At 43.1% G+C, this 14,850-nt stretch overlaps 2 protein-coding genes across 4 annotated transcripts in view; one reads left to right on the top strand and one right to left on the bottom strand.

Moving 5' to 3' along the window:
• IL12RB2 (interleukin 12 receptor subunit beta 2) overlaps positions 1-13,248 on the bottom strand; it is a 32,979-nt gene extending 19,731 nt beyond the window's left edge. Inside the window, exons 1-8 of one of the 2 annotated variants that reach the window (XM_045027686.1) lie at positions 13,148-13,248; positions 12,726-12,855; positions 7,075-7,165; positions 5,130-5,345; positions 4,004-4,118; positions 3,338-3,513; positions 2,914-3,056; positions 1,434-1,578 (exon numbers count right to left, since the gene is read on the bottom strand). In XM_045027686.1, coding sequence (XP_044883621.1) covers positions 1,434-1,578; positions 2,914-3,056; positions 3,338-3,513; positions 4,004-4,118; positions 5,130-5,345; positions 7,075-7,132 — 853 coding nt within the window. In that variant the 5' untranslated portion in view covers positions 7,133-7,165; positions 12,726-12,855; positions 13,148-13,248. The remainder of the gene's footprint in view (positions 1-1,433; positions 1,579-2,913; positions 3,057-3,337; positions 3,514-4,003; positions 4,119-5,129; positions 5,346-7,074; positions 7,166-12,725; positions 12,856-13,147) is intronic. The other variant, XM_045027688.1, reaches the window with a different exon arrangement.
• Positions 1-14,850, top strand: part of C8H1orf141 (chromosome 8 C1orf141 homolog) — a 127,284-nt gene that overhangs the window by 11,736 nt on the left and 100,698 nt on the right. Inside the window, exon 1 of one of the 2 annotated variants that reach the window (XM_045027692.1) lies at positions 13,476-13,582. The exons of the other annotated variant lie outside the window; for it this stretch is intronic. The gene's annotated coding sequence lies outside the window, so the exon portion shown is untranslated. Of the gene's footprint in view, positions 1-13,475; positions 13,583-14,850 lie in introns of those variants that run through there. 2 annotated transcript variants of the gene reach the window in all.

Below are 14,850 nucleotides of genomic sequence, written 5' to 3'. Positions count from 1 at the left end.
ATCAGTTGGAATGAGGCTAGAGTATACTTGTTGATTAGTTTGAGATTCTTATTTCACATTTAGCTGGGAAAAAGATTAAATGCTCCTCCCCGCCCTAACTGAAATCCTAACATTTAACTGAAATACTATAGCAACCCAATGTGCGTACAAAGGGTTACAAGAAGGAAATTGTTAGGGGGGAGAAAAGGTTCACACCTCTCTTGCATCAGTCAATGCCTCATACAGAAACTGATGTTGTCAATGGTGGTAAATTGCATGAGTCATAGTAAGATCCTGTAGGTTTTATAATAACTTAAAAATATATCAAAGGTATGTGTAAGATCAAAGGAGCTGGTGCCAAACTAACACAACTTTGACAGACAAACTTCTGAGAAGTTTTCTTCTTTAAGAAGAACTGAAAAGTCTGTACTATGTGATTTCATAGGGTGTAGTTTTGAAGTCAAGCTAGCAAACACATGACCCGATAGTGAGCATCACATATCTTATATTAGAGCTGGCACAAATTGATTAATACTAATTCTCTTTATGGTCTTACTATGTGTTCCTGGAAACTGTCACCTATTCCTACAATATGGAATAGTGACAACATCTACTATTCACCTCATACTTTATTGTGTGTTTGACTGTCAGAACACATGGCCAGATTCTGCTCTGTTACAACAGTGTAAGTCAGAAGTGACTCCACTGACTTCTGGATACAGCTGTTGAGAAATTTTCCAACAGAACGTTTTTCCATCAGAAAATGCCAATTTGTTTCAATCAAAATGTTCCAAAGAAACATGTCAAGTTAGTTGAAACTGACAACAGAAACCAGGCAGGTTTCTAATGGAAGCCTGCCTGGATTTCCTGCCACCATGCTTGGCCTCTCAGCAGCCCACCCAGTAGGCTGATAGGTAGTGAAGAGCCTGAAAGTCCTGGCATTCAGGGGTGCAGCTCCTTGGCAACTTCTGCTTCCAGGCCTCTGGCTCATTGGCAGTCTGGGCTCCCAGGGTCCCCAGCGCCAGGGCAGTATGTCAGGCAGATGGCCCCAGAACCAGGACTTCCAGGTTCCCGGCTCAGCATTCTTAGGAGCCCTGGCTCCTGGGCTCCCTGCCTGTGGGCTCCAAGAGCCTTGGAAACATTTCAAAAAGATCAAAATGAAATAATATTTCAGCTTTTAATAAACAACATTTTTGGAATTCCTGTTTTGCAGGAAACTTCAGAAATTTATTTTTTGTTCCATTTCCAAATGAATTATTTTTTCTGACATTTTGGAATTTCCCGATGAACAGGAATTCCAATTTCCGACTATCTCTACTTTTGGATTTACACAGCTGTAACTGATGGTAGAATCTGCCCCACATTTTGCATTTATTAATATTAAACTGTTCTCAAACAATTTCTAAATACATGTTAGACAACAAATTAACATGGCAAACTGCATATTTTATTACCTGCTTCTGGAGTCTGTATTTGAAATGTGCTCCAGTCACTCCACATTCCTCTGTTGGGGTGAAATTTGCAGCAAACCTGAAATTCATACTCTGTATGTGGCTTCAGATCATGTAGATTATGTCTTGTAGAATTTAAAGTTTCAACCTTTAATGGCATTAAATGTAAAGCATATGTAATGTTAAACTTAAGAGGAAATAAAGACTGAATGAAGTAATGCTCTGAATTATGGATAACTGATATTCTGCCTGAAGCCTGTACTGTTACCCAGGGTTTTCAGAACCCAAAGCAGTGGTAACTTAATGGTCTTTTTTATGTGGTGTCAGGAATAAATCAATGGGGACAGCTCCTCTGTTTGATAAATAATTGGCAAAAACAAGAGTGCTTTTACCTAAAATTACCTTTTTTATTAGGTCTTACGTGCACACACCCCTATATGCTGTCGCAATAGGTTCAGAGCACCCAGTTACCCAAAGTCTGAGACTAGTTTTGAGTGATCACCAGCCAGGCTTCCGGGAGCCCTTCTTCTGTCTGACTGGGAGTTTAGGTGTCAGCTCATTGTCTGAAGAAAAGTTTCCTCAAACTGCTGCAAGGCATATTCTTAACTCCTGGTGGGTCACTAATTTTCTAGTTTTAGCAAACTACTCATTTCTGCAGTACTGTCAAGTTCTGGGGTTACTCACAGAAATATCAATTTGGGAGTTACAGTACCAGCTATCCTCATGTAGCAAAAAAAAAAATTAATACAATGCTTAAAACCAATGGCAAACTAATTCAGTGCAACCCTAAATAACCTTTTAAAAAAGAAAAGGGTAATGAATATTTTGGTTTGCAGTTTTCCAACAGAATTCTATAGTTAATAATCTGAAGATAACAAACTCTTCCATTATTCACAAATTCTGTTCTCAATACTTTATATGATTTCTACTTTTTTAAAAACCCTAATATGTTTGTTTGAGGTCCGACTTGGATCCTGTTAAAGTAAAAGGGAAAAACTCCTATTGACTTCAATAGGAGTTGGACAAGGCCCTTCTTCAGCTTAAGAAGTGTGGTAGATATATGTTTATATCTTATAACTCTGAAAGTGTAATAAAAAATTTCTGGCTTTTGCTGAGATGCAGCAAGTTACTTACTATATGTCTGAACACAGGGCTATGTCAGACATGAGGGCCGTGATCCTGAAAAGACTCAAATGAATATTTGACTTCGCTGAGGCTATTCATATGCATAATATTAAGTACATGAATACGTTCTTGCAGGATTAGGGCCTCACATGCAGAAAACTTCAGACCAAAGATGGTGTTTATGATGGACGTTTAAATTAAAGCTAATTTCCTATAATGCAATAATTCATATCCTAAATTTGGTGCCAACAAGAAGAGATGCAAATTTGAAGGAAAAAAACCTGGTAAAAATAATTAAACAAAACCAAACATCAGTGACCAGCAACTTCCTTTTTTTTTCCCTTGAAAGAATTATTACCATATTCCAGGAATGACTGTTAACCGGTCGGTATCTTAGTCTAAAGCTTTGTGTCTGTTGTTGATCCTGCCACAAGACAGTGCAATTTGTTGCAGAAACGTTGTCAAATTTCACTAAAATATCTGTTGGAGAATGCGGTTTCACTAATAGCAAAGACCAAAAAAACAAAACAAAAACCAGTTAGATATGCAATGTGATTAGAAATCATTGTGTAAGATATGATGGAATATAAATTTCAGGTACATTTACACTGGGTCACTTCCTTATTAATTTATATTAATGTTTCTTTACAATAAGAACCCCCATCCAAAGCTCTGGGTGTCTTTGAAACTTGAAATTTATTCACTAAGGCATATATTGGTATATTCAACCTCTTCTAACCAGCTCCCTAGATCTGCTCATTTCAGAGACAAGTAACACTTACCTATGTCTATCAACATGAATGTAAAGGGTAGGGAAGAAGCATTTCCTAGTCTATTTGAGGCAGCAACTACAGCTGTATAATTGGATTCAAAATTCAGCTTGGTCAGATTCAGTGAGCCGTATTTAGGATTCATACTTTCTTCTGCAAAATGTAAGCATTCTGTCTCATTTGTTAACCTAGAACAAAAGAGAAACCTGTGATTAAAATCTTCAACACACACTCTGTGGGCCAAATTCTCAGATGGTGTAACTGAGCAGAGAAAAACCTGCCCTGGACCTATATTAGGACGCTGGACAGTTTGAGAATCTTCCCTAGGAAGGGCAAGCTTAAGCAGCTGTTTATTACCAGTTCCAGTAGTAAACATCCAGATTCAAGGGGGAAGCATGTCTAGAAATGGGGTGTAGTCCCTGCACCCTGCCTAGCTCAAAAGGTGCTGAGGAAAGTGGTACAGCAACTGTGGGGAAAAATGTGACCTGAATGTGAGCTCACTTTCAGGAACTTGAGTCATATACTGTCTCCATTGTGCTTTTCCCCAAATAGTTTAAACGTAAGCCAACTGACTTTTTTGGGGCCTTAATAAAAAGAAATAGGCCTGCCAGAAATAGTAAGTTTTCAAGCTATTATTCAACTGTAGGCTAAAAAGAACCTTGTCCATCAGTTACTTACTGTACCACGTAGGTAGTGTCTATGTGAGTGAGTCTTCCTTTATCCCAAGTGCAAGTAAGGTTTCCATCTCTTCCATACTGAATACAGGATACATTTCCTGGCTGCTCTGGAGGATCTGAACAGACACTCTTATCAATATTTGAGGTAAACACTGGTAACAGAGGTATTAAGAAACCCTCTTCTACACAGTCTTGAGTTTTGTTTTGTTGCCTTTGTTTTTAAAAACAAAGAGTTCAGGGTTCAGGCTGTCTTTTAACCTAGCTCTTTTATGGGAGACTGGCTTTTTACTTACTTAGAAGAACAAATTAAAGCTCCACTTTCGGCAACTGTTTCCATGGGGTGACCACTGTGCGGAGCCCCAGTGAAGACAATCGGATTCCACATAGACGCAGGGGCCTCAACGTGCACAGCCTGGATAGGATTGGGGCCCAAAAGCCTGCCTACAGCAACTGATGACTGTTCTTAAAAAGCTTTCTTCCCCATGAGACAAAAGAGAGTATTAGCTCCCATAGGCTACTGGAAACTCTGTGGGATTCCCATTGCACAGTTTCTTATTCACACTAGGATTCATGGGGAACTACTGGGAGTTTGTGCCCTGAATCACAAATCTTGGGGATCCACTGGAGGCTAGATCCATCTATGCCAAGACCCTATGTCTGCATTTTGGGGAACCCCGCAACGGAGCAATCTGTTGTGGATTTTTCCATCTTCCACTGCTTTGGAATCTTCTGTTCCCTTCACACTAAAAGGGGCATTCCACTGAGGAGGGTGGGAGAGGCGCACACATTAATAAAGCCTCATGTAGTATTTTACAAAGGGGAAAGGGTCAATGTGTTTACAGTGGGCTGGTGATGTGTGTCCAACCCCTTCCCACAGTAAAGCATATGACACTACAGTGGTGAATGCCCACACATGCATGGGGGGAGATCAGTGTATGGAGGGTCCCGGAGGCACAATCTGGCCCAGAGTAAATAATTAACTAACTCTGACTATAATAACCTATCCATCACCCAATGGACTCACTAAAGTAGTTATCCCACTACCACTTTGTGATGTGCTCTCAGAGGTACATCACATCTGATACCCTAGGAAGAAAATGTTAGAATAGGAAATAGCTTCTCCTTACTTCCAACATAGATGTCAATTCCACAGATGATTTTTCCATTTGATTTACATTTGCAACTAAATGTGTGTCTTCCATATGCAAGGACCATTTCAGAATTATTGAAAATTAGTTCCTTGCATTGTTCACCCTGTTTTAGCCGGCACGAGAGGGTAATGTTTGATCCAGGAAGGACTACCGAATCTGTGCTAGCAATCATGTCTCCTCTTTTGCAATTTTCTACAATACAATGGGAAAAACAAACAGTGTATATATAGCAACAAAGAATCCTGTGGCACCATATAGACTAACAAATGTATTGGCGCATAAGCTTTCATGGGTGAATACCCACTTCATTAGACGCATGGGTATTTATACTCACATGATCCCTTCTTAGAATGTGCAAAGCCTTTTGTTTGAAATTTCCTAGAAATGTATCAGTATTTATTGCAAAAATTTTATAAAAGGGGTGAAAATCGGTGCAAAAAATTAATTTCAGTTTTTTGGGTAAATATCAGGGTTAATATTGGGGAACAGAAGGACAGAAAAAAAAAAGCAGCAGATTCCTGAGCTGCCATCTCTTTCCGCAGTGGGGAGCTGGGTCCAGGGAATTCTGTCACTTTTCTTTTTAAGGACTTGAGCACTGGGGTGCATTTGTATGCGCGTACATCCTTCACTACATTGCATTACTTTAACAGATAGCATCACATTTATACTTAGATTACTTTATTATTAACACAAACACATCTACCTAATGTAATGGATTGGATTTTCTCAACGTAATCAGTATTTTCATGTTGAGTGGTCTAAAATTTGTGTAAATGTTTGGGGTTTTTTTTTGTTTTTGTTTGTTTTAAAAAAACAAACCCAAGTAATAGCTTTTCTAAAACTTGAGAATTGGGGTGGGGGAGGGGAATCAGTTATAAACTGAAAATGAATGGCCTTAAGTATAGGGTATTCTACAAAGCAAAGGAGAATCCTCCAGCAGTATAATCCTCTACCATAATCCAGTTCAGAACTCTGGATTATGATTTGTGCCTGGCACTAAATTTTCGTTGATTTAAGGGACATCATGAATGAAAGCCAACCTACTTTCTTACTGAAAAAAGTACAATCCAAGGAGTCACCTGAAAGCAGAACTTTATCTTCTAACAAAAAACACTATGCATATCGGTGAAATAGCAGCAATCATGTCCCTATTGAGGTGAATGGTAAAACTCCCTCTGAATTCCATGGGAGATAGTTCCCGTGTAGATGCAAGGATAGGCAGGTGTAACACTCAGTTCAAACATATGTGCATATACATTTGATGTTGCTCAGTGGCCCTGGAAAATGATGGAGCAGCATTTCTATTTATTTGTTAACCTAGTCAACTCCGTCTATTTGGAAATGGATTGTATGCAAGATGTGCCTCTCAGGTAACCAACAGCAAACCTCTAACTTTAAATAAATTACTAGCAGTTATTTCCTGTAGTAGCCTTGAATTCACACATCAACAGAAGTGAAACTTTAGTTATATGCAGTATAAACAAATGAAAGTGAGTTGCCAATGGTTGCATGTATTGGCTCTTTTATCTTGTGCACCATTTGGTTCTGAAAAGTGCATTCAATGAAGACCAGCCTGATCCTCCAATGCCTTGCACTTTGTAGGGTTGTTTACAGTTGTGCACCAGGGTGTAAAATGCTGCCAAATCAGAATAGTAGTGTCATACATCCTCTATGACAAGGCGCAAGGCAACAGAGAATCACATCCACTATTCTTAACAGCGTTATCCAATTAACTGAAAATGAATTATTTTTAATAAGAAAACAATCCAGGCAGGCATTGAAGTAACAGTAGCATGACCCTCTGGAACTTAAATATAAGGAAGGCATTTTCCAACAAAGCACTCAAAGCCAGAAGGAGAAACAAATTAAACTGTTCAAGATTTTTCTAAGCAAAGTTTCTGTTTAGAAATCAAACACTTACCTGTTACTGCTTGTACCAAACACCAAATTGCCATGTGCACAAGCCATGTGGAAAACATTTTGCTCTCTAAAGTGAAATGAATGCCTTTTCCCTGTTTTTTAAAAATAAAAAACAATATATTAAAATACTCCTTATGTTACAACATCTGCAACTTAGGACATCAAAGATGCTTGTTGCAATATTTAATTTAAAAAAATAATCCTTTCACACACAGGGATAAATTGTGGCTTACTGGAGGCATTGGCTAGAGAGCTTATTGACCTGCTTCTGGCAGGCACTGTATCCATGGGAACATATGGACTAAGTGTGCCTCCTTCCACAGCACTTTTAAAAAGATATAGCATATGCTTTTCCAAACCCCCCGGCCAATAGTCCCTCTTTACCAGCCCAACAGTCTAAAAAGGCTATGAGGAGGTTAGCACCACTAGCAAGTGCTAGCCATTGTAGTGTTTATGGTTAGGAACCACAAGGACAGACTGTGACTAGCCCCTGTGCAAAGCAGACATAAGGATCTCTGTTCACATCTTACTCGCTTCCCTGTTCTTCCACTACTTTGTATATCTAAGCAGGATTAGTCATGCAGTACTTAAGGGTGACATTCCCCAGCTCCCTGGAGTTCTGCCATATTTTAGTCCTTGCACAGCTACAAGGAAGAAGACCTGCCAGGTAGGGGCACTCTGCAACCCTTGTGTGCTACAGAATTCAACTCTGCAATTTTGCTCTGTAGGAGCCCAGGGGAGAAGGAGTTAGCGGACAGGACAGGTGAATGGTGAGACGAGAACAGTAAGTGGTCTTGTGAACTGGATGATCCACTGGCTAGAAAGCCCATGGGGGATAAGAGGGTGGGTAGGAGAGGGACTGGGAGGGGCACAGTGCCTGCCGCCACTCTTCAAAGTCTGTGTTATGACTTTTCTTGGGTGATCCAAGATACTGCCCTAAAGTGAGTGATGCTGTGTCCCCTATACACAGAACAGGTAGCAGAGGTAGTGAAAGCTTCCCTGTTAATTAACTCCAAACTCCTCTAGGGTTTAGGGCAGGGGTCTCAAACATGCGGCCCGCGGGCCGCATGCGGCCCGCGGAGCTCTTCTCTGCGGCCCGCGGAGCTCCCCAGAGCCGCCCAGAGGGGGGGGGCAAAGGGGGCAATTTGCCCCGGGCTCCGCAGGGGCCCCCAAGAGAAAAGCGGAGGCTCCCGCCTCCGCCCCTCTCCTGGAGCCTTTCCCTCCCCCCCTCCCCCCCCCCCTTACCCGAGCGCGTCTCCGTCCGAGCGCCTGAGCCCCGCCCCGATCCGAGCCGCGTGGGGAGGGGGCGGGGCTGGGAGCTCTGGGCTGAGCGCTGTGCTCGGCGTGGAGCTCACAGCCCCGCCCCCTCACCACGCGGCTCTGAGCGGGATGAAGCTCAGGCCTCGCCGGAGACGCGCTCGGGGAAGGGGGGGGGGAAGCGGGAGCCGCCGGGGCAGGGCCGGGCCGGGCCGTGGGGGGGGGGGAGGGAAGCGAGACCCGCCGGGCCGGGCCGGGGAGGGAAGCGAGACCCGCCGGGGCCGGGCCGGGCCGGGGGGGGGAAGGGAAGGGAAGCGAGACCCGCCGGGGCGGGCCAGGGGTGGGGAAGGGAAGCGAGACCCGCCGGGGCCGGGCCGGGGGGTGGGGGTGGGAAGCGGGACCGGCCGGGGCCGGGGTGGGAAGCGGGACCGGCCGGGGTGGGGAAAAGAGGGACCCGCCGCCGCCGAAGCGCAGCCCGGTCTTCGGCGGTGGGGGGCCCCTTCTGTTCCGGGACCCGCCGCCTAAGTGCCCCGCCGCCAAGCCACCAAACAGCTGTTGGTGGCGCTTAGCACTTTCCAGGAGGGTGGGGGGAGGAGCGGGGAGCCGCGCGCTTAGGGGAGGAGGTGGAGAAGAGACAGGGCAGGGGCGGGGCCTCATGGAAGGGGTGGATTGGGGGTGGGGCCAGGGGCAGCAAGGGGGCGTGTCAGTGATGCGGCCCTCGGGCCAATGCACTAGTCCTCATGCGGCCCTCGGGGTCATTTGAGTTTGAGACCCCTGGTTTAGGGCATAGTCCAGCCTTGCTACTGAGAAGGCCACTATGGGAAGTGTTATTCCAGCATGAGGAAATTAGTTCAACCATGTGAAATTCAAAAGAGAGGTTATAAGTAAAAGGCTCTATAGTCTCCTAGGAATCAGTCTTGCTGACTCCAAGAAAAACATGAATCAGGCCCTATACAATCACGACTTTTTTTTAAAACAGAGAAGTGGAGTGGTTCTTATTTGCCTTCTGGCTTTTGAGCCTTTAGGGTTGCCAATATTGGTTGGATGTATTCCTGGAGATTTCATCACATGACATAATCTTTAATTAAAGATTAATCTTGAATTCCTGGAGACAACAAGCCAATCCTGGAGGGTTGGCAACCCTACATGAGAGCCATAAACAATTTTTTTTTTTAAAAATGAAACCTGAGACTCTCTCAAAATCCAGAGATTCAAGAATCTAGAACTTTACGAAAAACACCAAATAATGCAAGACTCATAATAAAATTGTGGAAGTTGGCAATACCACAATTCTTTGATCCATCCACTTCCACAAAATGAAAGGCAGCACAAATGATAAAAACACTGCTGACTTTCAAACTGTTAGTTAAAGTCTACCCTACAATAAACAAATGCCCAGGCAGATGTAATAGAGGCAACACTTTTTTTTTTAAACTAAAAGCGAGATTTAAGTTTTAAGCTTCCAAAGGATTAATACATATTTTTTAAATTATAAATGTCTCTTCAACTGCAAACCTATACTAGTTCTGGTCATAATAAACAACTTTAAAACATAGATGATGTTGAAGTGTTTGAACTTTGGCCAGAAAATTCCCAGAAGGGGCCTTGAAATATTTCAAGTTCAGGTGGGACTATTTTCCACCCTATTTTAACATCTAAAAGTGGCATTAGTAATTGATGATCTGTATCCTGTAATGCTGCACATATATATTGGAGGAGTGAAGGCATATCAGGCATGTTACAGCAGAGTGAATCTATTATGACTCTTATGATTTGTAATGAAAATACTTCTATTGCAATGTTTTCATGATTTAATTCTTTATTTCCAACAAAGTATTTGTGCTGTTAGAAGATCTGTAAATCCTGACCCTTTTGCATGACATTTTGGGGGACAAGTCTGAGACATTGTTCTGGAAAATCCAGTCTTTGCTAATTTTTTACATTAATATGAAGTTTTACTTTCAGGCTTTTGGAGGAGGAGGGTTGGGGGAGGCAAGGAAATGTGAACTTTTCCTTTTTTTTGAGAAGTATCTGAGGATGAAAGATAGAGGTGGCTTGTAATTTTTTTTAAATCTTATCTATTTCATAAAGACTGTATGTTTTTAAACCTGTAATTATAAGTCCTTCAAACTGAAATCTTAAGTCTCACTGTACAATTCCTCAGCCTCTGCATAAACTTTACTTACAGCAGTCACTGAAATCATCAGCTACCATACTGATGAGCAATCGCAGCACTAATGTGATTCAAGTAAATGGTGTGTTTTCCAATAAACTGAAATTGCCCAGTAACTGTAAACATCCTTCAGACAGCTTGCTTTATGACAGCAAAACCATAGCCATAGTACTGCCTGAGTCAATGTGCCAAGAACCCATCTATTCATATCCTCTTTGGCTAGTTGCTTATTGCTTAAGTTCTTGTCAATGAAAGCACTATAAAATGAACTGACCAAGTTACATACGCAAAATTCATACAGCATAAAATGTAAGAGCAAATATCAAAGGAGATCAGAGATAAACTTCAAACTTTCTTTTTAAAAAAAAAAAACCCAACCTTTAAGATTATATATCAGGAAGGGGAAATTTTGCTACCTGTACACAGACTGAATAAAAGATAACTGAGGTTCTCTTTAATCTTGTGAGCTAGCGAACCTATGAAGAAAAAATAAAAGGTCCCCCATGCTTACAACCTTGAAGTCTACATGATATGCAGAAGTGCTGATAAGAGTGAATTCTGTGTGTCCATGAAAGTATTACAGTTGTCTTAAAGTAACTGATGCGATCAACTAATTTTTACTTCTTAAATAGTCTGTGAAGTTTATCCTTCACAAAGGCTTTGCAGATCACCTTTAAGTCTGATGTTCTCATTCCAAGAGCAAAGAAATTCAAAGTTCAGGCAGAAACTTCATTCTAAGCAGGATATACTGCCATTGATAGGAACACTGAGATGTCTTTCTAATGATAGCATGATCTCTGACAGTGCATTACATTACATGCATTACAGCATATGCAATCTGACAGATCACATACTATTTAGGGATCATGAATAATATACTAATAAATCTAATATCTGTTTTTTCAGCACCATTACACCACCCACAGTGGTACTGATAGTATAAAATCTAGTGGACACCAAGAATAGGAGTGTTTATGTTGTATCATCTAACCTCACAGGTAGTCTGAAAAAATTGCCTGCTCTTTGTCTATGGTAGTGCTTACACTGCTTGTAGCATCACTGCAGCTGCACTTTTGCTGAGGATATTTTCTAGACAAGACCATGAGGAGTTACGGATAGAGTTGCAGCACTTATGGAATGTCCTTGCTTTTGTGGGTTGACAGACCTTGATGTTGAACAAAGAAAGGTGTGAATATAGCCGTATGCAGATGTCAGAAAGATTGGAATTATATAGCGTTTATATGGCAGCCTAACCATTCCGCTGTTGGGTAAACATATCTTAAATAATTTTTTAAAAAATACCTGTAACTTACTTAATACAACCATATGGTCTTGGAAAAAAACAACCTCCAACTTTTTTTTAAAGGTGGTGCTTTCATTCAAAATATTACATTTTTATAGTTTTCATTTGGATTATTGACAACAGAACCCATTACAGGGTATAGTGTGAATCCAATAATAAGAAACGATTCCATGGTAATATGGATTTTTATATTTAGCAATAGTTATACAAAAGCTCTTTGGGGCAGGGATGGTCTCTTTGTTCTCTGTTTGTACAGTACCTACCACATTGGGGTCTTAGTCTATGCCTACAGTTCCTAGGTGCAATGGTAATACAAATAAATGTGTAAAAATATTTTTAACCATTAATATGGTGACTTTGGGCTTGATCATCCTATTGAAGTCAACAGCACAGCTCCTATTGGCTTCAATGGGAGCTGAACTGGATTCATTAGATAATAGAAATATCTTAATTTCCTATGCGTAAATGGCTTGCAAAAATTTATTTTAAAAAATGCATATTTGAATTGCGGAAGCATCCAATATGCACTGATACAACAATAAACACAATTGTAACATAAAAAGGTAGGATGTCCTACCTTAGTAACAGAAATAAGTATTGAATCGCTAATAATAGTATTTAGCAATGGTGTAGTGTCAGTACTTCTGCACGGTCTCGCAAAAGACGTAATGAGATCAGACATTCTCAGCCTGGAGTACAGTGTCTCAAAAAGGTTTGTGAGCACTTTCTAAGGCATAAATATATTTGAACCCATGGTCTGCAGTTTATCATTAAGGGTAATCTTTCCTCCCTCCCAGAACCTTGTCTCAGCTAAATAGAAAACAAGGTGCTGATCCAGCAGGGCCTTTTCCATTTCTAACTTCTGTGGGCAAGACCCTCCTCTCTCTGTCCTTTTATTCTGATCACAGAATAGACTTGCCTGGTTTCACAGATGTGGCTCCAGTCACCAGGGGAGAGCTCCTGAGGTACCAAGAAAGGCCAGCTCCATCTCCACCATTGACCCAACATGACACGTCCCTTCCAGGGTGTCTCTTCACCGCGCAGCTTTCCTGGTGAGAGGGAATTTGGAAAGGAGCGAGGGGGGCAAAGTCTGACCCTGCATGAGAATCCCTCAAAGCCCAGCCTCTGGGGCCTGATGCTGGGCTGATCCCCCTCCGACCCCCAGCCCCACGAAGCGCCCAGAACCAGGATCCCCCTGTGCCCTGGTTGCAACGAGCTGAGTTCAGGTGAGGGGGACAGGCGGGGACCCTTGCCCAGGGAAGAGGCTGGAAACTCCCCCCCACCCCCCATTCTTCGCAGGCCGCACTGCCCCCCTCCCCCCACAGCCCGGGGGCCACTCACCCCCCAGCATCGCCAGCCGGGCTCCTCGCCTGCGCCGCCTCGCTGGGCCCCTCCCGCGCTGCGCGCAGGGAGCCGCGCACACGCGTGCGCCGCGCAGCACCAGCCGAGCTAGGACAGCGCCGCTTGCCCGCCCCGCCGGCCTTTCCGGCGCCCGGCCTGGCCCCTAGGGGCCGAGCTGCGCTGCTGGCGGCGGCTCCGCTGGCGCGCAGCCCTGGAGCGCTGAGGGAAGTGCCGGGCTCAGCCCTCCGCCTGAGCTGGGCTCCTCGGGCGCCCCGCCGCCTGCCCGCGTCCTGGGCAAACCGCGCCGCGGGGCAGCTCGGTGCGGCGGAAACCCCTCCCCCCCCGCCGGCGCCTCTCTGGCCCGGTAGGCACCGGCTGGCCGCAGGGCGGGGGAGGGGACAGCGTGAAAACTACTCGGAGCGCTTGAAGCTGGTGGTAAGAGGCGCTGGGTACCCTGAGCCCCCTGATAACTAAAGGAGCAACTGTGCCGAGCTCGGGGGGAGGAACTAGGGGTGCGGCTGCACCCCCAGGTTTGAAGCGATTTGCCTCATAGTCATGGTTTAGGGTTTGGTTCAGTGGCTCTCCCCCCCCCCCCCACTATACAAATTGTTCTGCTCCAATGAGAGACTTTCCCTTGACTTCAGTGGGTGTTGGATCATGCCCCTTGTAATGATTATATGATTTGTAGCGTGGTAGTGCCTGGGAGCCCCAGCCGCAGACAAGGACCCTATTGTGGTAGGTGCAAGAAATAACAATTAGGTTAAGTCCAACCTTTTCTGCTTCTTAACCAACTTTTGAAAACTGTGTATTCCCCAACTTCAGGCTGACCATGACATGCATTACAGCTGTTTAAGTGGGCAACTCCTAACCCAAAACAATGTGCTGTGTAGGCCCACTCTTCAAATATTAATTGCTTTTAAAATTCTGTTTAAAAAACACAAAGAGCTCTCAAGGAGATGGTGGGCTGAGGGAGGCAGTCCTTTGCCCTTTTTATATTTATCGGCTAGGTGACCAGAGCATAGGATGGGTGCCCATTGTAACAGTGTAGAAATTTGGAGAGAATGAGCAAAATCCTTTCAGCAATTATTTTTCTAACATTCACTCACACCTAATTTTTTTCTTTCTCTAGCATCATTATATTTTCCTATAACAGGAAAACTTGAAGAGTAGTTTTTATTCTGTGCTTAATCCCATGTGACTTTTTCTTTCCATGTGCTGGAAACCCTTTGCCTCATAGTTTCTCCTCTCTCAAACTGTGTGTTCCAAAGAGCTTTTTAAGAGTTCATTTTCTGTAATCACATGCTCAGTAATATCTGATAGGACAGACTACAGAACATTAAGGAAAATATAGTCAATTTCTACCTAAAGTTAGCTTTTAAAAAAAATTTGCTTGTATATTTGTCCTTGCCGCTTCTCTTTTCAGGATCTGACAACAAGAGGGCACTGTTGATAATGACGTCCCCTTGACTAGCTTGAATTTCATAACACAAGTATTCTCAGGACAGCCATTCAAATGAATGCCCAGACAAAGATGCGTATAAAGTTTGAAGACTCCAAAAGATTAATCTGTGAACTTCAGCTTCCTCAGCACCTCCGTTTACCAAACCCAAAGTAGCGTTAGTTTAAAAAAAAAAAAACTGCTGACAATTCACAGCACTGGCTTCTGCGAACGGTGCAGTTTTGGACCACATACATTATGAAAA

This window comes from Mauremys mutica, chromosome 8 (genome assembly GCF_020497125.1).
Source record: "Mauremys mutica isolate MM-2020 ecotype Southern chromosome 8, ASM2049712v1, whole genome shotgun sequence".
NCBI classification, from domain to species: Eukaryota; Metazoa; Chordata; order Testudines; family Geoemydidae; genus Mauremys; species Mauremys mutica.
This window is presented reverse-complemented; position numbering and strand designations above follow the sequence as displayed.